The 22609-nt window shown below is 37.8% G+C and overlaps 1 protein-coding gene, 1 long non-coding RNA gene and 1 other non-coding gene across 6 annotated transcripts; all 3 read right to left on the reverse strand.

The window, feature by feature from the left end:
• Positions 1–610: 610 nt before the first annotated feature.
• LOC146316344 (uncharacterized) lies at positions 611–14789 on the reverse strand. Of its 2 annotated transcripts, XR_014771765.1 has the most exons (3): positions 14723–14789; positions 10291–10592; positions 611–752 (listed from the first exon to the last, which is right to left on the reverse strand). It is a non-coding gene; the product is annotated as an uncharacterized LOC146316344 (long non-coding RNA). The 2 variants fall into 2 exon arrangements; XR_014771764.1 differs by lacking the exon at positions 14723–14789 and having other exon boundaries at positions 10291–10832.
• A 4479-nt stretch (positions 14790–19268) lies between these two features.
• On the reverse strand, positions 19269–22154 carry LOC146316345 (Golgi apparatus membrane protein TVP23 homolog A-like). 3 transcript variants are annotated; one of them, XM_084734286.1, is made up of 7 exons: positions 22066–22140; positions 21877–21959; positions 20991–21135; positions 20760–20849; positions 20554–20682; positions 19687–19815; positions 19271–19604 (listed from the first exon to the last, which is right to left on the reverse strand). In XM_084734286.1, exons 2-7 carry the CDS (start codon positions 21954–21956, stop codon positions 19581–19583), a joined length of 597 nt encoding a protein of 198 aa, XP_084590412.1. In that variant the 5' UTR covers positions 21957–21959; positions 22066–22140; the 3' UTR covers positions 19271–19580. The 3 variants fall into 3 exon arrangements, with proteins under 3 accessions (XP_084590410.1, XP_084590412.1, XP_084590411.1); XM_084734285.1 differs by having other exon boundaries at positions 19272–19604; positions 22110–22154; XM_084734284.1 differs by lacking the exon at positions 22066–22140 and having other exon boundaries at positions 19269–19604; positions 21877–22010.
• Positions 22155–22372: 218 nt separating this feature from the next.
• On the reverse strand, positions 22373–22445 carry trnar-ucg (transfer RNA arginine (anticodon UCG)). Its single transcript has one exon. It is a non-coding gene; the product is annotated as a tRNA-Arg (tRNA).
• Between the last annotated feature and the right edge of the window lie 164 nt (positions 22446–22609).

Consider the following 22609-nt stretch of genomic DNA (forward strand, 5'->3'; position numbering starts at 1 on the left):
CTAAAAAAAAGAGAGAGAGAGAGGAAAATGTCCTGCAGGCTTGACTCCCACACACAGACTATTTTAGACGTATTTTCTTTCTTTTTTTCTTGTCAAGATTAAAGACACAACTCTGTGGAAAATATTAAGCACAGATGCTTTAGCATGTCAGCAATATAATGCTACAATGTATTGTTTGATCACTAAATTAAAGACAATATTGCTTAAAAACCAGACTGTAACAGGGATAATATTTTCATTGTTTTTATTTCAAGTAATGTAATTGACAGCAGTAAAGTTAAAAACAATAAACATAATTAGTTATGCATTATTTATTTATTCTTCATACATTTTATACATCATTAACGCATTTAGTCATATGAAAACAATTTATTGATAAACTGATTACTTAAAATATGGATTACCTGTGAAAATGCATGTACTGTCTTGAGTGAGAGGTAGAAATATTAAATGCTTTCCTAATTTTAAAACAATATATTTATGTACATGTAACATGTATACTTTGACAAACTTTATCATACAGTATCTTACATTTAACTTGGCATTTTCATGAAAAACACAATTATCTCTAGTTGTGCAATTCAGGCTTACAGAATATATTTTTGTACAGTCTTTTAACATAACAATCTTTTTGCAGCATTTAGGTGACTGACAGTCATCATGTTCTGGTCTCTGATGACACTGAGTTTGGTCCACAGTCTCCTTGAGCCACAGCAGGTTCCTGCAGAAGTGCTTGCAGATCCTGTCCCATCCTGAGAAGAAATGATGGAGGGAATCATTAGCATGACAATCAAACTTACACTCTGCATGGACTATATTAATATTTCACATTTTGGGCAGAAAGAAAGCATAGAAGTAAATTAGTTGTGTCAAGAACTAGTCCATTAAACATTCAAAATAATAATAATTAAAAGCTTTATTTGTCAAGCATTTTTCAAAGCTTGCAAAGTGCAAAGCAGTTAATAAAACATTTGCAATAAAAGAAATAAAAAAAAAACAAAGGGCCACAGGGTGAAACAACACATAAAAAGGGTAAACAAACTCCCACATAAAAGTACTGTCATATAAAAGCAAGTCTATGTTTTAAGACCAAGTATATAAAAGGCATTAATGACTCTGCATACCTCAGATCTCTGGTTCTAAGGTTGATGAATATGTTTTGACAATAACTGAATTTGTTGTCGTGCATTATTTTTTAGTTTTGTGCACCAGAAATCATGGGCAGTGTTTCAGAAAAACAAACTTCCTTTTCATGCCCAGTAAAAAATAGGCCCCTGTGCTCTGCGTGTTGTTCTTCTCTCCCATTTTCAGGCTGTATGCATGGAGGGATCTTGAGGCTTTTATCCCCACGGGGAACCAGCCCGAACTCTTTCTCTGTCAATTTTCACCCACTCCCCAATTCAGACGAGCCCTTTCTCCCACCAAACCCCACAATGAAGGATTTGTCCTCGTTCTCTTTGTCCACCTCTGACATCTTTTTTTTGACTGCTCCCTCTCCTGCAGACAGCATGCAGCGTATGCAAATACGCGCTCTTTTATTCCTGAGACCCCTCCCCTGAATGAATGCAACCTTAAATGAGGACACACTTGCACACATTTACAGAGAGGGGGCATGGAAACACGCACGTATCACAATCAGTGGATTTGCATGCCCTCTCTGACATGCAGTCACTCAAACAGCGAACACTGACAATTTGAAAATGAGCAGACAGAAATATATGGTGTTAGATGATTTTATCTATATGTCTATGCATGTAGTTTACCCAGAGAGATGGATGGAAAAGATAAGATAGGAAGTGGAAGGGAAGTATCGGTGTTTCAATTCACTTCTCATTTTTCATAACAGGTTGCAGTGTAATATGTGCAATTTGTTTCTAAGGAATAATGTTTGGTACCTAAACTGCACTCACAGTGGCTTATAAAAAGAGTTGAAGCTCATGTGAAACAGAATTTAACCAAAATTAGAGATCTTTGTGTGTGCAGATTAGAGCTGAAATGATAAGCTGATTAATTGAGTAGCTGGTTGAAAGGAAATTAGTCGCAAACTGTTTTGATAATTCATTAACCCTTTCAGCCATTTTTTTAAGCAAAAACGTCAAACATTTGCTGGTTCCTGCTTCTTAAATGTAAGGATTTGCTGCTTCTTCATCATTTATGGCAGTAAATGAAGACTGTTTGGGTTTTGGACTGTTGGTTGGACAATGGAAGCATTTTGAAGACATCACTTTGAGCAAGAGATTGTGATGACCATTTTTCAATCATTTTTGACATTTTATAGACCTAAAAAGACTGGCAGATTAATTGATAATGAAAATAATCTCTCAAATATATTGATATCATATTGATTGTGTGATACGAGACTGCATCATCTTAGAGTTTGGATTATATCATGATATTGTGTAAGTGTTGCCTTTTCCTTATTTTAAAGGCTGCCAAAGTGATGTCATTTTCTGAACGTATCAGACTGTTCTACAATTTGTTTTTAACTACTTTATATCTCTCATTATATCTACATTGCTGATGACTATTTATCAAAAATCTGATATTTTGTAAAATGACCAGTGTCCATATTGGCCAACCCTAATGACTTTATTTAGTGTTGGGCATTTTAATCTATGGCAATGCATGAATATTACTCAAAAGGCTGAGATGTTGCAGTGCAAGTGAAACGTTTGTGTCCGCAAGAGTAAATACATTTCAAACTATCTTAAGAAAGCTGAGTCAGTCATAAAATTTGGATTTAAAATTGGATTTATGTTATTTATCACATATTGCAGAATGAGCCACATTGCCAAGCCGTACTTTGTTTGCTATATGATTTAACTGAGAATGAATACAATGTCCATGTTACGTTTTATAGCTCTTTGCATGATGTAAGAGCTACATTTCTTATTAAAATGTCCTCCATCTCTGCTGACTTCTGTTGAAGTTGAAGCCTTTTTGTGGATGATTTTACTAGTAGAACTTGGGGGGAAAAGACAAAAAGGCTCTGTGTTTGCAATGTAAGATTTTATTTTCACCACAGTGATGGTATATTTAATGTCAGATAAGCCCATAAGCACACACACACACACACACATACACAATGGGGTGATGTGTGTGTGTTCAGATGTGTAGGATGAAGGCTGAACACAATGGTGGCGATGCACTGAGGAAGAGGGGCAGACTGGTAATGTGTAACTCTAAAGGCCGGATGAATTATAACGGTGTCTGATGAACATAAAGCGTTTTCTCTTGCTGCTAACATTCCCAAGCTGGCCCGTGCCATCTGTGAGTATGTGTGAATGGGTTGGAGTTAGTGTGTATGTGTGTGTGTGTGAGTGTGTGTGTGGTGGGGGGTTGACGTCTACTGGACAGCTCTGACAGTTCGGCCTTTTCAGACGTACATTACTGAGCCGGACGGCCTCCTTCCCATAGCAACCCTAACAGAGGTCAAAGGCTATGTAGCCCCCATCATCCACCCACCACCACCTCCTCCTCCTCTTGTACTCCAGGGTGGCCACAAACTGTCTTAACTCCCCAGACGGAGCGGCTGCAGACATGAACTTGAACTTGACTCGATTTCTGACAGAGTGGTGGAGGCTAGAGCTACAACTAATGATTATTTTAATTTGTGATTAATGTGGCAATTGTTTTCCCGTTTAATCAACTAATTGTTTAATACATAAAAGGTAAAAAAAAAAAAAGTGAAAAATGATAATCACTGAGGCCCAACTGATACTGGATTTTGGAGATGTGATGTGATCTTTAGTGTCCAAAATTATAGCAGAGCACTGAAACACTAAACTTTCACCATCATGTTTATCATTTATTGAATACAAAAACATAAGAAGAATTTAAAAATTAAGAAAAAACATTAAATATACATAAAATGCTGCTGATAAAGCTTACAAATAAAAATAATCTGCATTACGTTCTGTTAAAAAAGTTTTTATATTGGTTCATACTGGACAACATATATGCTAATACTGATAAAGACTGATATTGTTGTGGTCGGCCAATATCAGGCTGATAATATTAGTCAACCGATATATCAGTCAGGCTCTGCTCATCACAATTTTCCAGCGCCCAAAGTAATGTCTTCAAATTGCTTCTTTTGTCCAACCAACAGTCCAAAACTCAAGACTTTACCATCACACATGAACAAGAAAAGCAGCAAATGACTGAAATTGTAGATTCTAAAATAAATAAAACAAATTTTCTTTTGGTGGAATAATCAATTAATCAACTAAGCTCTAGTGGAATTATATAACCATCTGGTGACATAAGGATGAGAGGATGTTTCTGGACTCATGAACGTTTCCTCTTTTCCTCCCTGTTTCACCCTTTACCCTGGTGTCAAATTCACGTACTGTACCAGAAGAGTAAAAACATGTCTAAATGAGGTCACACCAAGGATTCCCCCTAATTCTCCCCACCCTACAACCTCATCTCCTCCTGATATGATTACAAAGGGCCGCCGTATTAAAGGCTCAGTCACCTAATTCTCCTCTACTTTCATTGGAGCACACAGGACCCCCACTCAGGGACGCCGTGGCCAACAGACATAATCTGAAAAGCCTGGGATGTAGAAACTTCTCTCCATCTTCCTCTAAGATACTTAATGTCAGGCTTTGTGCTAGATTAGTCTCGGCCAAAGTTGCATTAAAAAAGCCCAGATGAGCCTCGCTTGACCCACATTGGACCTCATCCAAGTCTACAGGGCGGCCCGTGAGTGAGCCGGGCTTTATATATCACAGCAGAGCCGTTAAAACATTAATAGTGTCCACACATGGTGAGGAGAATCTGGAGAGGTAACCCAGGAGCTATATGGTATTAACATTTTATCGCTACTATGGCTACACTACAGAATTGGAAGTGAGCGCCGGCTACTGCCACTTCATCATGTCACACATTATAATTTCCCTACACTGAAAAGCCACATAGCATAGGCAATACAGAGTTAATAATGAATAACAGAGGAAAGAAAGAAAGAAAGAAAGAAAGAAAGAAAGAAAGAAAGAAAGAAAGAAAGACATTTTCTTCTGTTTTCTTGAGGGTAAATATTCTCTGTCAGTTTTTAACGAATATTTAAGTCATCTGCCACCATATATCTACTGTGTACAGAGGAAGATTCAGGGACGTTCACATCCTAAATCCTCCTGACACGGTGACCTCACTGTTCAGCTGCTCTGCTTTCAGACAATCTTGATTGAAAACTCTCTTTATTTCAGAACAGATTAACTCTTAAGCAGTTTCACCAAACTGTTTACAGGACATCAGGAGAAGAAATCAAGACAAGCTCACCTTGGGTGCTTATTTCAACCTGATTATTCCCATTAGTCAAAATTACTGACAGCAATGATTAGATGGATAAATATTCTTTGTGTGACGCTCATCTTGTCGTCCTCCAAATACAGGGTTCACGCTCTTTTCTAGGGATCATTTTCCAGGACTTTTTTTGAGGGGGGGAATCTGATGGACTATATATGGATACAGTTTACCTATAAAATTGTCTCTTACATGCTCAGAAATGATGACAAATTTATTATACAGTAGAATAATGCTTTCTAATACTGTCACTACAATCTACTCTTACTGTTTTTTTTATTCTTTGCGTCATTTTAAGGCTCTGTTTTAATAGTTATTTTATTTTTTCTAGTAATTCATCAATGCATTTTATAGGGCTGCAACTAACAACTAACATTCATTACATTCACTGTCGAATAATCTGTCGACCATTTTCTAGATTAATCAATTAGTCACTTTTATCCATATAAAATATCACAAAATTGTGGAAAAATGTTGATCAAAGCCAAAGGTAAGCTTCTAAAATGCCTCATTTGTCCACAACCTGAAGATATTCAGTTTATTGTTAGAGAGTACTAAAAAGACCGGAAAACCACATTTGAGAAGCTGAAATCAGAAAATCTTGATTTTTTTCTTAAAAAATGACTAAAGACGATTAATTATCAAAATAGTTGCCGAGTAATTTAGTAGTTGACAACTAATCAATTTGACTAATTGTTGGAGCTCTAGTATTTTATTTTGTTTCTTTTGCACAGATCTTTGTACTCTATGTTTGGTAAATGCTAATGCTGTTTGGGGAGCTCAGAAAGATAACCCAATAGTTAATTCTCAGCTTATGGAAAAGCTGAGAAAGTTTAAGTAATTTTCCAGGACAACACAAGATTTTGCAGGAAATTTTACTTTTTCTGTCATTTTCAGTGATAAGAAAAATGGTCAACTGTTCTCCGGGTTTTTCAGGACATGTGGGAACCCTGAAATATAAAGAAGGTGACTGTTCTTCTCATAAGTCTAGTAAGGATGAATACATTTTCCTGACAAGTTTGTTTCAGTCACCACCTCTCTTTGACCATGCTGTCTCTGTCGTCTGCTGCAGCCATCACACACAGTTGCACACCAACCTCCCCTCCTAGTCTTTTCCAACACACACACACACACACATGCACACACACACACACCAGTCATCCATTCCCAGCTCCTCACGGCTGCAGATTTTAGCATGGCTCAAGCTAGCACAAGCTAACCTCAAATGCAGAAGTAGCAGTGGTGGCTCAAACATGGCTGCTCATGTGCTACACCTGCCTCTGCTGCCTCCTTTACATACACGTATACATTTGTCCTCACTATCTTTAAGCCCTTCTCGATAAGTCAATCTTTAGTTTTACTTTTACAAAAAGCAACAATTTCATCATTTCTGCTCCCCTGTTTTCTCAAGATCTGCAACAGAGACATAGCATGGAGAAAGCTACAATATCTCCAAGATTAATTTCTTGCCTTCACCGTTGCTTTTTCTCTCTTCCGTCAAATCTGCCCGAAGCAATGCGCCGTATATCACAGATGAGCAGCACAAATGCAATTATAAAGACGGCTCGGAGTCTTTTATATGAATAAAGAGAGGGAATAATCTTTTGACACGTGGGCTGCACATGCCTTACACATCTAGTGGAGGCACACGTACAGTATGAGGCTCATTAATAATCATTATCCGTGGGTTACATCATTCAGCTTGTTAGGCACACCCATCACCTTATAGCTGAGTCATTCTCAGTGATACACCATGGCACCACGTGTCTTGTGAGATTTTAATGATGTTGGGCTTTTTTATCACCTGAGAGCGATGCAAATAAGTCGATTCTGTTTGCACCAAGGACAAATCACATCCAGCTGGTTAACTGGAGCAAATATAAAGGAGCGCATGGCTGATGGCAGACACCCTGCATCAAATAAAATCTCAATGTTAAAAATGTAAAAATGCATTCTTGTGGTTGCTGAAATATCATTGCATTTCGGGCTGCACAGCTGTGATTGCAATATGATTCGTGATTAGTGGGAATTATCATCTTTGCATCAAAAATTTCACTTTCACAGGATAAAAAACTATTAAAATTGTGATGATGTGACATTTTTTGTAGTTTTTACCAAATAATCATTTTTTTTAGGATTTGTAGGCCAGGGCATTTCTCATCACATTTTTCCATCATCAAAAAATTGCAGTTTCTGACTTCTGATATTGCACTTGGCCACAATGCGATTTCGCTAATATTTTGATCAATTGTGCAGCCCAAATCTCTGATGCAATAGCAAACAGTGATCTACTGTGTGACAGGGTGTAGGCCTGAGTATATGCACCTATATGCATATCATGTATGAATGCATCTGTAATGCCAGTGAAATCCTTCTCATTTAGAAGAAAAAACATCATCTCCATGCCTTTCAGACATGCAGAAGAGGCTGAATAGACTAATGAACAGTCAGGTGGCACTCCAGGGTCTGGACTACTACTACCCCCCATCACACACACATATCAAACACACATATACTCGCACACACATTAAAACTCAGCGGCTCGCCCGACCCCGGTGATCCACACGACAGTCTAATGTCTCAGGCATCTGCTCATGTCTAGTCTGGAGGGTCTTTCCCACCCTGCCCCCCAGCCCGGGCCCGCCGCAGCACCAGCTCCCACAATGGTGGGAAAGCAGGGCCTTTACGGAGGGCGGAGGAGGAGGAGGAGGAGGGGAGGATGGTTGGGGGGGGACTAAACAGCTATTGAGGGGGGAGACAGAGAGAGAGAGAGCGCGGGGCTGAATGATAATGCGAAAACGCACGGCACTGTTCATTAACACACAAGCACTGCAGCTGCACATGTTGGCCCTGGACACACATGCTCACGTGTCTCGCTTTTCTGCTTCAGGTTGGCTGCCAGAGCCACCGGGGGTACGGAGCAGCTCTACGCCATGATAAGGAGCGTTTGCATGATCTGTGTGTGTGTGTGTGTGTGAGAGAGAGAGAGAGAGCGAGAGAGAGAGGTTACAGGGATGGAAGAGGTAAAGATTTGATATATACTTTGATATTTGACTGGCGCTGTTTCCCATCAGATTTTGGGAGAATGTGACATTTTTACATCAGTGATCTCTGACATTTTTAGCCTGTGTTTGTCTAATAAAGTTCCTTCATTTGGCCAGCATTGTACCAGCAGTAGCATTGTATTGCATATACGTTGTTATGAGAAGATCTGAGATTCAACATGATTTCAAAAGGAAAAGATTCAAATTTTTAGTGTGTATATCATTACACATAAAGAATCACTTCACTGGACAAAATATATTTGCTGATATCGACTGAGTTGCACCAACAAAGATTATTTTAATCTAAGATTCACCTAATCAGAGTTTAGCAAAACCAGGTTCAAAATGAGTAAATCCAGAGTTTAAATTGAGCTGAGCTCAGCTGTTTAATCTCATTTTAGTAAATCCAAGTTTATCGATGTAAACTGAAATTAATAGTGTTTAATCAATATGGAGATGATTGCTCATCCAAATATAAAAAATAAATAAATAAATAAACACATTAAATAAATAAATAAATAAAAAAACAAACAAAGAAACACATTTAAGTGCTGACTGAACCTGGCAAGCATAAAAAAGGGTGGAAAACCAGAAAAACTTTCGGCTTCTCTGTATTCCTAAAGAAAACGTTGTACTGTTTGTTATGTAACTAAAACTGGCCAGCTAAAAAGTTAAAAACAAAACATGTTTTTAAGCTAGCTAGCCTAGTTTAGAAATAATAAAGAAAATAATATAAAAGAAAAATACTGTTTGTGAGCTAGATAAAAAATAAAAAATTAATTTAAAAAAATAGCTAAAAAGTGAAAAAAAGAGAGCTATATTGTTTGCTAACTAAAAAGTCATCAAAATATACATTGTTTGCTAGCAAAAAAGTTAGTTAGCCTAGTTAGCCTACTTATGATGGCTCAGTAGAGAAGCTCTAATTTGTCCTCTTCTGAGAAAAAATTGTCAGCCAAATCAAAACTGGTGGGAAAGACAGGAGACACACACACAACATAAAACTCAGGTGAGTTGAGTTTGTCCCTTAACTTTCTATGAGGAACTTGATTATTTCGCTCAGTCCATCTCAAAAAGACAGCCATGTTAAAAGTTAAATGTCCTCAAGTGTAAGTTTAAAGTTAATAAACTGGAGTCTGGGTGCTAAAGAATTAAATTCAATCTAGGTTTAGACTAAAAACTAAACTGGGGTTTAACAGGGTTTAATAATCTTTTTTTTTTATTTTAAGTTTAAAAGTTTGGTACAACATAATTTAAAATGAAGCCATGATTAGATTGGGTCCAAAAATGAATCCTTGTTGGTGCAACCCAGCCTTAGTGAATTATATCCAAGATTGTAATGGTTCTACTTTTAAAAACAATAATGTGATTTCCCAAATAGGAAATTATCACTCTCCACCTTCCCAACCCCCCTTAACAAAATTCACCTGAGGGGCTCAGCACATTAAGACACTGTGCTAAATATCATAATGTGAATTTCATAACAGAGGCAGTTTTGCATGAATTAATCTGCGAGGTCTGTCGGGTGGAAACGCGCCGTACACACACTGCCTGGTGTGCATCAGGGAGTAAAGAAGCACCATGACAAGAGAGGATGGCAGGTTTCCTTCAACCAGTGCCAGCTCATTAATTTTGTTTGCTACCCAACTCCCCCTACCCCCGCCCCCACCTCCATCACCAACCACCAACACCCTTCCTCACCCACCACCCCCCTCGCATCATCCCTTAACTGCTAATTAGCAGGAGCAGGAGATAGAAGAGAAAAGGGAGAGGCCATGTGTGACTGGGGAGGAAATGGGAAACTCTTCTTCTTTCCCTCGTCCTTCCTACTGCCCCCTTCCCCCATCACACACACGCAATCACACACACAAACACTCCCCCACCTCCTGCCCACCACCATCACCACTGGCACCCAACAGAAAACCATGATGCAGCTCACCTCGTATGCCAGCCCAGCCATTTTAGGTGTCGCGGCAACGTCTCCCAAGATGGCTCCTCTGAGCGCGCCCATACTCCCTCCAAGGATCCGGCAGGGTCTTTGTCCACCTCCTGGCACGGGCGAAGTGTCCCCTCATTGGCAGTGCAGATGGCATTAGAGGCTCTTGGGTAAAAAGGGTTGAGGAGTGGGGGGGAGGAGGTGGCAATTCCGGACCGACCGTTTTTCTCTTCTCGTTTTCTTTTAATTACGGCTCTACCCTCTTTTCAGGAAACCCCGATCATTCATTGCTGTTAATCGGAAGCCTGTAACAAGCAGATGGAAGATAAAACAGAGGAATAAAACATGAACATTTTTTACTTTTAATTAGACACAGCCTTTTGATTACAGGTTTTAGGTGGATTAAATAACTGATTCAGTTTGTGTACTACGGAGTTCTGGTTATAAAGTTATTAGGGTTGCAACTAATGATTAGTTTCATCACTTATTTTCATGATTAATCAATTAGTCCTATGGTCTTTAAAATGTCTGAAAATGGTGCAAAATATCAGTTTCCACAGTCAGTCAGAGAGAGTCCACAGTGACATCCTCAAATGTCTTGTTTTGTCCACAACCCCAAGATTTACTGTTATAGAGGCGTAAAGAAACCAGAGAATATTTAAATATAAGAAGCTCAAATAAAATAATTTTGACATTTTCTCTATAAAAAATACCCAAAATGATTATTTGACTATCAAAATAGTTGCCAATTAATGTAATAGTTGACAACTAATCAATTAATCATTGCAGCTCTAAAAGCTATCAGAACTTTTAAACTTCTGGCCATCTTTGCTTGTTTAAAGAAAAAAATCCCCTTCTTATATTTTTGTGAGCATGAGTGTGTATTACTTCTACAATAAAAGCACAAAAGGAAACATTTGCATCACACTAGGGCTGAAACTAACAATTACTTTCTTTGTCAATTAATCTGTCAATGATTTTCTCAATTAATCAATTAGTTGTTTGGTCTATAACATTCCTGATAATGGTGAAAAAACCCAAGATGACATCCTCCTTGTTTGGTCCATAAACCAGAGATATTCACTTTACTGTCATAGAGGAGCGAAGAAACCAGAAAATATTCAAATTTAAGAATCTAGAATCAGATATTTTTTTTACGCCTTTTTCTTAAAAGAAATTACCCAAAACAAAAAATCTATTATAAAAATATAATAGTGGACGAGCAATCTATTAATCAATTCATCATTAGAGCTCTAAAAGTGATCAAAAGTTATACATCTTTGTTCATTCAAAGAAATCCCCCTTGTGTTTTTTGTGTGCATGGCAGGGCTCAACAATAAGGATTGCCTGCTTGCCTGGAGCAAGTAAAATGCCATGTTGGGCTAGTAAATCTAGCAACTCACTTGCCTGAGCAGACAAGCGTTGAAAAAGAATTATGGACAATCAACAGAAGTAACTTTTCATGCAAAAAATGGCAGAAAATGCTGTTTTCAGCCTCTGAAATATGGAGATTTCCCGATTTTCTCCATCTATATCATCATATTAAACCAAATATCTTTTATAGGCATTTACCTTGGACTTTGGAAAACTGGAATGGACATTTTTAACTATTTTCTGACATTTTATCGATGTTGCACCCCTAGATTAAACAGGACAATTACCTTTAGTCTTTGTTGGTATTTGATAACTCCTAATAAATAAGAATTGGCTTTGGGCAAGTAGATTTCTGACCCGCTTGCCCGACCAGGCAAATGAGAAAAAACAAACAAACAAACATTACTGTCATACAGTGCATGAGTCTGTGCAGCTACAATAAATCACAAAAAGAATCATTTGGCTCATACATGCGCACAGGTTGAAACATGGATGCCTGCTTGGACCATCCCATAAATAAAGCCTCAAGCATTTTCATTCCCTTTCATTAAAGAGGAGCACCATGATGACACGCTACCGTGCAAAGCTCAGGAAAAGAGTTGGACCATGGCCTTTTCACATATCCAATATCTCGCTGTGAAACGAAGCAATTAGCCCGGTTTGACAGCGAGCTCTCCTGCAATAGGTAGTTAAAAGAGTGAATGAAAACTCATCTCACTTTGGTGCTCTTTAGGCTTTAGTGGCATTCTCCGGGCTGAGCGTATGCACGGCGCAGTGCTGAAGTACCAAGTTGAAAAGTTCAGCTCCTGTCTACAGGATGGCCCTGGCCTTCTCATTGAGGCGCAACACAATGTATCCCAAAGGTCCCAGGATTCTCTACAGCTTTAAATACAGACGCCAAGTGTTTTTTTTAACCCTGTGTATGTGTAGGGTGCTACACCACTCCACTGTATTATTAGCAGTCCTGGAGACATTAGTGCCTGCACAAAGCATTAGCCTCCCCTTTTCTTTCTTCTATAAACAGAGTCTCGCAGGTTAAATCCTACATGTGGTGCACATTTTTTTTAATACATGAAAAACACTTGTCAAAGAAAATTAAAGTGAATGAATTAAAAAGTATGATGTGAAATGTAAAAGATAAATCAGGAGGATCTGCTCTGGTAAAATATAAGCATTGACTAGAGATGTCATGGCAACACACCAGCGTGTCACACAGCAGGTCCCTCATGGGATCCTTGAGAGACATCCTGGGGGACCTAAACTGTTTTTTTCTCTTACAGGTGAGCAGAAGGGATCAGATTAAATGCTTTAAGGTGTCTAGGGCTGCAACAAACTATTTCTCTCATTACTGATTAATCTGTTGCTATTGTTCTTGATTAATCAATTAGTTGTTTGGTCCATAAAGTGTCAGAAAATGGTGAAAACAACAACAACAACAAAACAAAACCAAACAATGATGATCAGTGTTTCCCAAACCCCAAGGTGATGTCCTCAAATGTCTTTTGTTCATAACCCAAAGATATTTAGGTTATTGTCACAAAGGACTAAAGAAAAGATCAGAGAATTTGGACATTTTTTTTCTTTAAAAGAATGACTCAAAACCACTATTTGATTATCAAAATAGTTAGCAATTAAATTAATATTCAATTCAATTCAAAGAGGCTTTATTGGCATGACCATAACAGAGTACAGTATTGCCAAAGCACATGCAATTTCCAAAGTACTTAAATTAAACATAGGCAGTAATAATAAGGCAAAATAAGGCAATAATAGTTAACAACTAATAGATTAAACTACTAATATAACTAATAGAGACCTTTTTCACAGAAGCCACAGTCTGTGACTTGAAGAAGCACAGGTGTAAACAATAAGATGAATGATGGCTGAATTCCATTTAGCTGCTTCAGTTTCAGGGTCCTGGTCACACTGTCATGACTTACACTTGTGCTTTTCCTAAATGTGAAAAAGGCCTTTGTGACCCAATATGTCCTCATTTCTATATTCACTATATTATTAGATTTTTTTCACACAATAAGAACATAAATATTATCAAAGCTCAGTACTAAATTTCATGTTCATGCTGAAAGGACTGAAATAGATAAAGTTTGGGAGTTCTTGTTTTATGCTGTTCCCCTCCACCCACTGGGTGACCTGTTTAACAGTCTGAACCCAACATGTAGCAGAGGACCTGACTGGACAAAAACTTTTATAACCACCCTACAAGAAGGTCACTTATTGACTGCAGAGACTTAGTCAATCCATACAACTGGTATACTGAATCCTCAAAATAAACTAGAGTGACATTAAAACACACACAACCCATATATTAATGTCAACTATTAAATTTATCGACAACAATTTTAATAAATGGTTTGAATTGGTGTGAGTACCATCTCAAGAAAAAAAAAGTCAAAATTCTCATTTTAGCATCTTAAATATTTAATATTTTCTGGTTTCTTTAATCTTCTATAACAGTTAACTGAATATCTTTTGGTTTTGGACAAAACAAAAATTATTGACTGACATTTTCCAATATTTTCTTGATATATATAGACCAAAGAAGTAATAGAACGCATAGGCTAACTGAGTTATTGAGAAAGTGACTGACCATTTAATCGACAATGAAAATAATTGTAAGTTATAACCCAAAAAGATTTCTGGGCCTAAATATAAAACTCTGCATTAATGAGAAGTTGGGTGAACTTTGCACTTTGTTTTTCCTCCAGATAAAAAGAAAATCAAAATATATTCTCCCAAAGCTATTTTGGTTTTCCTTATCTCGGAGTAGTATTTACAATTAATACATATCATTTTTTGCAAAGAAAAAGCTCTGCAAACTATTATTATGTATACAAGTCTGCTACATGATAATTGCTTGTCCTATTAATAAAAGGAAATTCACTTATGAGCCTGTGCTATATGAAAAAACGGACTTAATATTTGCACACCACGTGAGTACACCTACATTTTGCACCAGCCATTTTGGAATTATTTATACGATAATTTTCTTCACCAACTTAAAGAAAATCACAGAAAACACAAAGCAAAACTATTTTCTTACCTTTTTCGGCGTGAAAGTCCAAATGAAGCTCTTCTCTTGCACAGGAGTGAAACGTTATAACGTTATGGAAGTCATTTCTACTTTCGGTTATCTAGCTTTATGACAGGTATTTAACACTCATACAGCTAGATAACCAAAGACAGAAACACACCTCCTCGCACATTTACACACACACACACACACGCTGCAGCCCGACATGATGCTGCTGGCCTCATCTATAGAAAGAGGTGAAGATGCATTCACAGGCCTGAAATATTCAACATTTACATTCAATTACTGATCTCTTTTAATCACAGCTTAACAACTGAGGACACGAAGAAGAACAGCAGCCCAGCACGATGTGAAGGCATGCATCAGATGTGTTCAATTTAAACATTTAGGGTAAGACACATTTTGTTGCATAAAGGAACTACAAATTAAAGCTTTTAGCCGTCAAATATTCCTGTCGTGATATATAAGGCATCTGGTTGAAGGCCTGCTAAATGCAGTGACATAATTTTTGTACATTTCAGTTTATATAATGGTTCTATATTTAACAAATCTTCTTTAAAAATCGTATATAATTACTGTAGTTTTTCGCGAGAAAATAAAAACATTTTGAACTTTAGGCTACGTAAATATATGTGTGGTGGGGCTACAGCATTAGCATCTCTTACACTATTTTTCTGTAATAAATCAGACATAGTGTTACATAATATACATAATTTATACAAATTTATCGCATAATAATACATAATTTATCAGAAAATGTTTCTTCTTATCAATTCTTGTCATGCTTTAACAAAATCCATTTTGAAACAAAAGCCAGTCACATTTCACGTGTTAAGTTGCATTCAAAAATATCCACATGCACACTGAAAGACATATGAATAATACACTTTTACAATTAACGTGTAGGACAGGCCTGTATTCTGCAGAGCTATTATCTTCCTTTTACACACAATTAACGGCATAAAACACTCAGAATGACTGACTACTTGTATTTTACAATAGTATGGACCTAACATAATGTTGTAAGATCATAAAATAACTGCTTTAAAACTTAAAGTCTGTGTCCACACATGTGTGCTTGTTTAATAAGAATCTAAATGTTAATATGAGCCTGTGTTTGTCTCACTGGACCATCATAAAACGTCCCAAACTACAGGGCGGCCTGAAAGCATGACCATGACCATGAACCTGAGACAAGACACGGCTCTTTGATGCAGCAGCAGGTTCAGTGATACTCTGAGATCGACACACTCTTCTCAAAAATGCACAAAATTTGAACTGAGTTTGGTTTAAGGTGATTTCATTTGCTCTCGGCTCCTTTGTTGCTCCTGGGGGGCAACGAATCTCTACTTTTAATGAGAGTTGCGATTGGCCTACTTCTGCTAAAACTAGACTATTTCACACATCACATGGATTATCCGCAGAAGCTATTACAAAAGCAATTTGTTACTGATCATAATAATAGGTCGGGGAGAGGAGACTGATGTAATATTCTGGCACTTTAAAGAACAAGGTTTTTTTTTTTTTTGCCTGTTTAGGGACCAAAGACCTGCGCTTTCCCCTCATTTTAGGGCGTTTCTGGTGGTTAAATAAGATTACCACACATAAAAAATAAACTAAAGGTAAAACTAAACATGCATCTTCTGTCTCCCTAAATTCTCTGCATAAGACACATGGACATGGCATGAGAACAGACTCAAAGCTGGTAAAATGTAACGCTGCGCGTGCAAATCCTGCGTGTTTCCAGATGCGTTTCTCACCTGTTTCAGACTGCAGGGAAATGTCCACAACTTCAGCTCGTAATGAATTTTCCAGATGTAATTTTCTCTTTTTTACATCGGGCCCTCGTAGAGTGTCGGCTCCGCTGCTGCTTCTCAGGTGAGTCCAGTTTCATCCTCAGTCCTCCAGCTTCTGTCTCTCCTCCAGTCTGCGCGCTTCCTCTACTCGCTCCCGCACTGACGTCATGCCAGGACCAGCGCGGCAATGTGACCAATCACAGAGCCCGCCGGCACCAAAGAACTTCTCAGTTCAGACAGACGTCTCACTCCTCACAGTTTTCTTTGGGTTTTTCTTGATTTTCTCTCTACTAGCTAATATTACTACATTATGTTACTGCCACAACTACTTACACAGACATAACCAAACCATAGAAAATACGCAGAACAATACCCCCTTTTTAATCAGTAGTTGACAAAACAATGTCACCTTAAGGTCCATTCAGAAATATTTCTGGAGTTTTTGATCACATGGAGTTTCCCCAGATATTGTGAAAATTGTAGATTAGAGTAGTTTTAAAACCAACAGGGGTCATTGAGTGGGTTGAAAGCAAGAATAGAATATTTTAACTTTTATCACATTTTTTGGAAGTTGGAACAAGGGAATCATAGTCTGATCATTGAATGACCATGAAGAGTTCATTATCTTCCTTAAGGCAAAATCTTCTCAAACTGGGGGTCCGTGGTCTAATGTGCATCCTCTGTGGCAGTCCTTGATGTGAAAAAGTTTGGGAGCTCCTGGGTATGATGTTCAAGTTTCCATTTTTTCTGAGCACTTTTAAGACTTTTTTTTTTTTAATCAGCTTGGCTTGAAAGTTAAGGTTGTAAGCTCTTCCTCGATCAGCAGTTGATAAAACCTTTATTTCAAGTGGACTAGAACATTAATGGAGCCCGATTGTAATCTACTATTTCTATTTGAAAAAAAACAAACAAACAAAAGGTATCATCAGAATTTCCAAGGTCTTGTAATTCATTCTGAGAGATTTTTTAGCCTGAAAGTCTATATGAGTTTACAGGTCTCTGTTAGTTATTGTGCTCCCTTAAATTTTGTCAGAAAATCTAATTCATATATGTCCTAAGATACATTATAGGCCTAATTTTGCTTCAGAGTGATGTTACACAATTAAAACTCAAACAATTCAAACCTTTGGCACAGTGATTGTGGCTATGGAGGGATTACTGAATGGGCCCCTGTCCTGGGCTTCACCTGCAACATGTCACTCAAAGAGTAACAGACCTACCAGTTCTACAAAGAGACATATAAAGACCTTGAGAAGATGCAAAATGACACAAAATTACTACTAAAAGTGACAAATGGCCACAAAAAGACACTAAATACAACAAAATGACAATGAAGAAACACAGACAGATGAATAACAACTACAAAGAGCTGCAGCATAATTACAAAGAGATGGACAGAGACTACAAAAACAGGCAAAACAACCACAAAGTCTGTGTGTCTTGCTCCGAGGAGAGATGATGGGGGTTTATACTGTGCCCGGGGGCCCATTGTCCACCAGTCCACCCACGACTGTGGCTCAAGTCAGCATACAGCAACTCTAGACAGCCAAATGGTGTTACGTACAGTCACAAGTTTTATTTTATCACAGGAAGCCACTATCTCCTTGATATAGCAAACCAGTAGGCAATTGTGAGTGTGAGAAACAAGAAAATTATTCCCCAGCCTGTGCTTTTCACACGGTTTCACAGGTCGGAGGCAGAAGTGAGCACTCTTCACGAACAAAACATCTTTGAGCTTTGAGGCAGTTGTATGTGGCAAGTGATGGCTTGAGAGCACAGGGGCCACGGCCAAGTGTAACAGGCGATGAACGGTTCCCTCCAAATCAGTACGGCCAAAAGCAAATGTTTTCTGAGCGCATTTAATGTGGAAACAAATTAAAAGACATCAAGGACATTCCCATCATGTCTTTTAGCCTGTTTACAAGAAATAATGGCAGAGACACAAGAATGACATGATGAATATGATTTAGGCTTCTCATTGTCTCTGGATATTTCATTGGAAATGTGCAAACAGAGCTTTCAGTGTTTGATGATTTAATTACAGACTTTTTTAGCTCCCACTGCATTCCTATTTAGGGATAGGCTGCAACACCACCTTAAAATAAATGGTGTAAAATAGCCCATTTTGCCCAGACTATGTTTGAAATGACATATCAATAAAAACACATTTGAGTTACATTGTACCCTTCCTTACAAGATGTATATTCCTATAACTTTTTTTTAATTGGTAAAAACTTTATTCCAAATTATTTATAATCCAAAAACTTTTAAACTAACTTGTTTCTATAGGATTTTGTGTATACAATTTTGAGATAATATATATATATATTTAGTTTAATAGCCTTTCCTTTCAGTGGTTTGTGTCTTTTTGTTCATTTTTTCATCTTGTGGTGCTTCGCAGCCGACATGCCACAGATCACCGCCATAGATCGCAATTGTTTGCACTTTGATCAAACTTTAATGGTCCTGTGTCATCAGCATGTCCTGTTGAAACTTTCAGAGGTGTAGTCAAGCAATTTCACTGAACTTTGGACACAGGGTGTACAATTTAATCACTCCGTTTCATACACACTCCTTTTTCTTCTTTCAATGAAGCCAATTTTCTTAATGGGACTAAGGCTAGTTTAGGGCTCCCTATATCAGATTGAGTCCTGTTTTTTATTCCATTGTAGGTCAAGAATGTACATGCATTAATTTCAACAAACAGGAAAGCAAGATAAAGAACATGTACGGCACAAACTACTTTGATCTGGGTTGGTTCAAAACTATATGAAATGAATTTGCAGATATGTGGTGCTCAACAATAATTCACTGAGTGGGAAAACTGTAAAATGCACTTATCTTTAATTGTCTGATCAATGGGCAACATGTGAAGTGAACAGTCAGCAGCAGAATAAGGCATGCACGGGGCACACAGCCATTCAAGTAGATGCAGTTTGTGGAAACTTTGGAGATGAGGCAGCTCTCATCTATCTCCCTCCTTCTCTCTTTTATTCACACACATAAAGACACACATAAAACACACACAAGCACGAGCAGAAAAGTGGCTTCACATGTACATGAGGTTATCTTCATATCCCAAAGATGATGTCTGGCTGGAAGAGGAGAAATTATCAGTGAGTTTATGTTGAATTTTAATGAACACTGACATGTTAAATGCTGCAGTCAGTCACTCACACGCTGCAGGAGGTGCTGCCCCGTGAAAGAGTGGGAGTCTGGAGGCTGGCCATCCTCTCCCACCGCCTTGCAGCGAAGGTAACCATAGAGATTAGCCGCTTGGAGGGAAATACTAGCTACCACAAGTGACTAGGGAGGACAGACAGATGCATTTAAATTTACTGTAAAAAAAAAAAGTATACATAAATCAAGCAGAATCAACTAATCTTTTCTCATTAACTTTACGTAAATGTACAAGTTTTCCTTATTCAAGATAATTAAAATGTCTATTTATTTTCAGAACACTTCAGAATGTATAAACATAAGTTGCTCTAACTTCAAGTTTTTTGACTTGAAATAATGAGTTGAATGAATGTACTGTACAGGGTTCAATTGACTCATGAATTGTTTGAGAATTAAAGGTCTCCTGATACCCTTCTTTTTTATTTTGAAGAAAACACATATGATGAAAACTTGCTGTTGCTAATATGCTTTAAGATAACTCATTGTTGTTTGTTTTCATAATAATGAAAACACTGCAAACCATGATGAAGGATAGTATGGAATTAGTTAATTAAAATTTCATAAATCATTCTAAATGTTAAATGTCATAAAGCTTCAGCAGTGTGACTGAAGAGTTGTTGGTTCAACTTAATATTTTAAACTTACTGAACATTTTTTCTCAAGTACATCTGAATTACTATCAAGTTTAATCGACTATAAAGGTTTATTTGCATCAAATTATTACAAAATTACCTCAACTTGTCTTTTCAAATCAGGTCAGCTTAAAATTTTAAGGTAAACCAGCCATGAATCTTTCTAAGTTCAAACAAATAGTTGGCGTGATATGTTTACAGCATATGCAGAATATGCACAGATATGTCTCACCAGCCATTTGATCTTCAGGGAAAAGAGGGAGGTGAAGAAGAAGAATGTCCATATGAGAGGACAGATGATGAGACCCAGCCAAAATATCCTCGCCTCTGCCTCTGTCCCAATGTGATTCCCCCGGGAGGTCTGCAAACACATAACCCAATATTTAAAAAAATGCTCCTCCACACTCAACATGGCACACAATAATCACGGCGCCTTACTTTTTTGGCCTCAAACACCCAGAGGCTCTTTCCATCCTCGTCGATCTGATTCCACCAGCGCAGCCCTACCAACAGCCTGCCAGTCACATTCTGAAACACAGGAGGACACATGTAAGAAATCAAAATCAATGGGGTGAGAGAAAGGGATTAAACTACTTCAGGCCACAACAGGGCAAGAAAGGGGAGAAGTATGGGAAAGTAAGGGGAAATAGCAGCTAGTTGAGCTCTCACCTTGACAGACCAGAAGTCAAAAGAGAGCAGCGTGATGATCAGGACAAAACACGATGCAAAGTTCTCGCTGATCCAGTCACAGAGCAAATAGGTGACAATGGCAACCACCCGGAAGAACAGGTGGAAGAAGGAGGCAAGGGGGTGTCTGGAATCAAATGTACAGGAATAGAAATGATGAAGCGTTTAAACATGCCAACGAGGCAGATAGTTAAAACAGAGGTAACTTTGTTGTAGGCTACAGTAGGGCTTGGTGATAGGGCTTATAAACAGTCTCCAAATATTTTTAGGCTATTCCATGATGATTCTCAATAAACAGATTTTCTTTAAAAGGGCTGGGCAATATGGGCGAAATCAAATATCACAATATTTTTGACCAATATCTCAATATTAATATTGCCACAATATTGTAGGGATGACTTTTGGTGCTTTTAGAAAATATTAACACAATGAGATTTTACAATAAACAATGATTAGTAATGTGGATATAATAACTAAGCAGATAACAGCAAATAATAGTTGAAACAGTCTGGTAATTTCAGAAAATTATGTCACCTTACTATAATGTCATATTGCCCTACCCAAAGTGCTACAGCAAATCTACAGAAATAGATTTTCTCTGATGATGTATGTAAACATGCAATCTAATATAATATTACTGACATTATGTGAGAGAACAATTTTGATCCAATTAAATTGTTGAGATTTCATTCATGTTAAGATTCATGTTATCTAAATCAAATAATAATAATAATAAAAAACAATAACAATCAGTAATAAAAACTGTCAGCTGGCTGATATCCTTAATGATTTTCTGTCAGTAAAAGCAAAATAAACTGTGTATGACTAAACAGTTTGTGTGATGATAAAAACATCTCCTGCAGTGCACCTTATGACTGCGCTTCTCCGCGCCCTCTCCTGCTCGTCAGCAGCAAAGTCCAGCTCAACATCCTCCGTGTCATCCGCCATCGTCTGACAAGATGCAGAGACAAAACACCACGATAAATAATCATCACAGACCATCCAACCTCATACAGTGCAGACAAGCATAGTACATTTAGAGGCACATAAAAAATACCCATTGCTTTCCTGATCGTAGATGTGTAATACAAAGCGAAGTACCATTTGTGCAAAGCGTAGCTGTGTAACTGGGCTGGAATAAGCCAGGTGTTGCAGTGAAATAGGACCGACAGTGCATTCTCAGTCACTACATCCACAGCCACATCAGGAAGCTAGGTTCAAAATTATTTCCAGGAAATGAAAAATCAGTTCATGTGACAGTTTAAATCCTTGTTGCATGTAACTATATTTATTGAAATTTTGAAATGAATTTACATTTTGCATAAGGACACAACACTCATCAACATCACATGGCTTCAAAAGAGCGACCGCGGCAGGACTCGAACCTGCAATCTTCTGATCCGAAGTCAGACGCCTTATCCATTAGGCCACGCGGCCCACGACATACACAGCTATACGGTATCACTGCCTTTTAAAACTATTTGTGATGATGGTATATGGTTATGATTAATATGTGGGGTACTTTATGCAAAACTCAAATTTGTCCATTGTACAAAACCATAGTTTTCCCATCGGGCAAATATTTGTTTGCATTGTTAAAA

The sequence above is a fragment of the Lutjanus erythropterus genome, chromosome 13, assembly GCF_056507025.1.
Source record: "Lutjanus erythropterus isolate fLutEry1 chromosome 13, fLutEry1.hap2, whole genome shotgun sequence".
Taxonomy (NCBI): Eukaryota; Metazoa; Chordata; class Actinopteri; order Lutjaniformes; family Lutjanidae; genus Lutjanus; species Lutjanus erythropterus.

Coding starts and splice junctions, on each gene's coding strand:
- LOC146316345 (XM_084734284.1), bottom strand. CDS start 22,010: ATGGTCTGTGATGATTATTTATCGTGGTGTTTTGTCTCTGCATCTTGT. Junction 19,816..20,553: donor CCCTGAAGATCAAATGGCTG/GTGAGACATATC, acceptor TGTCCTCCCTAG/TCACTTGTGGTAGCTAGTAT. Junction 19,605..19,686: donor GGCAGCACCTCCTGCAGCGT/GTGAGTGACTGA, acceptor CTCCTCTTCCAG/CCAGACATCATCTTTGGGAT.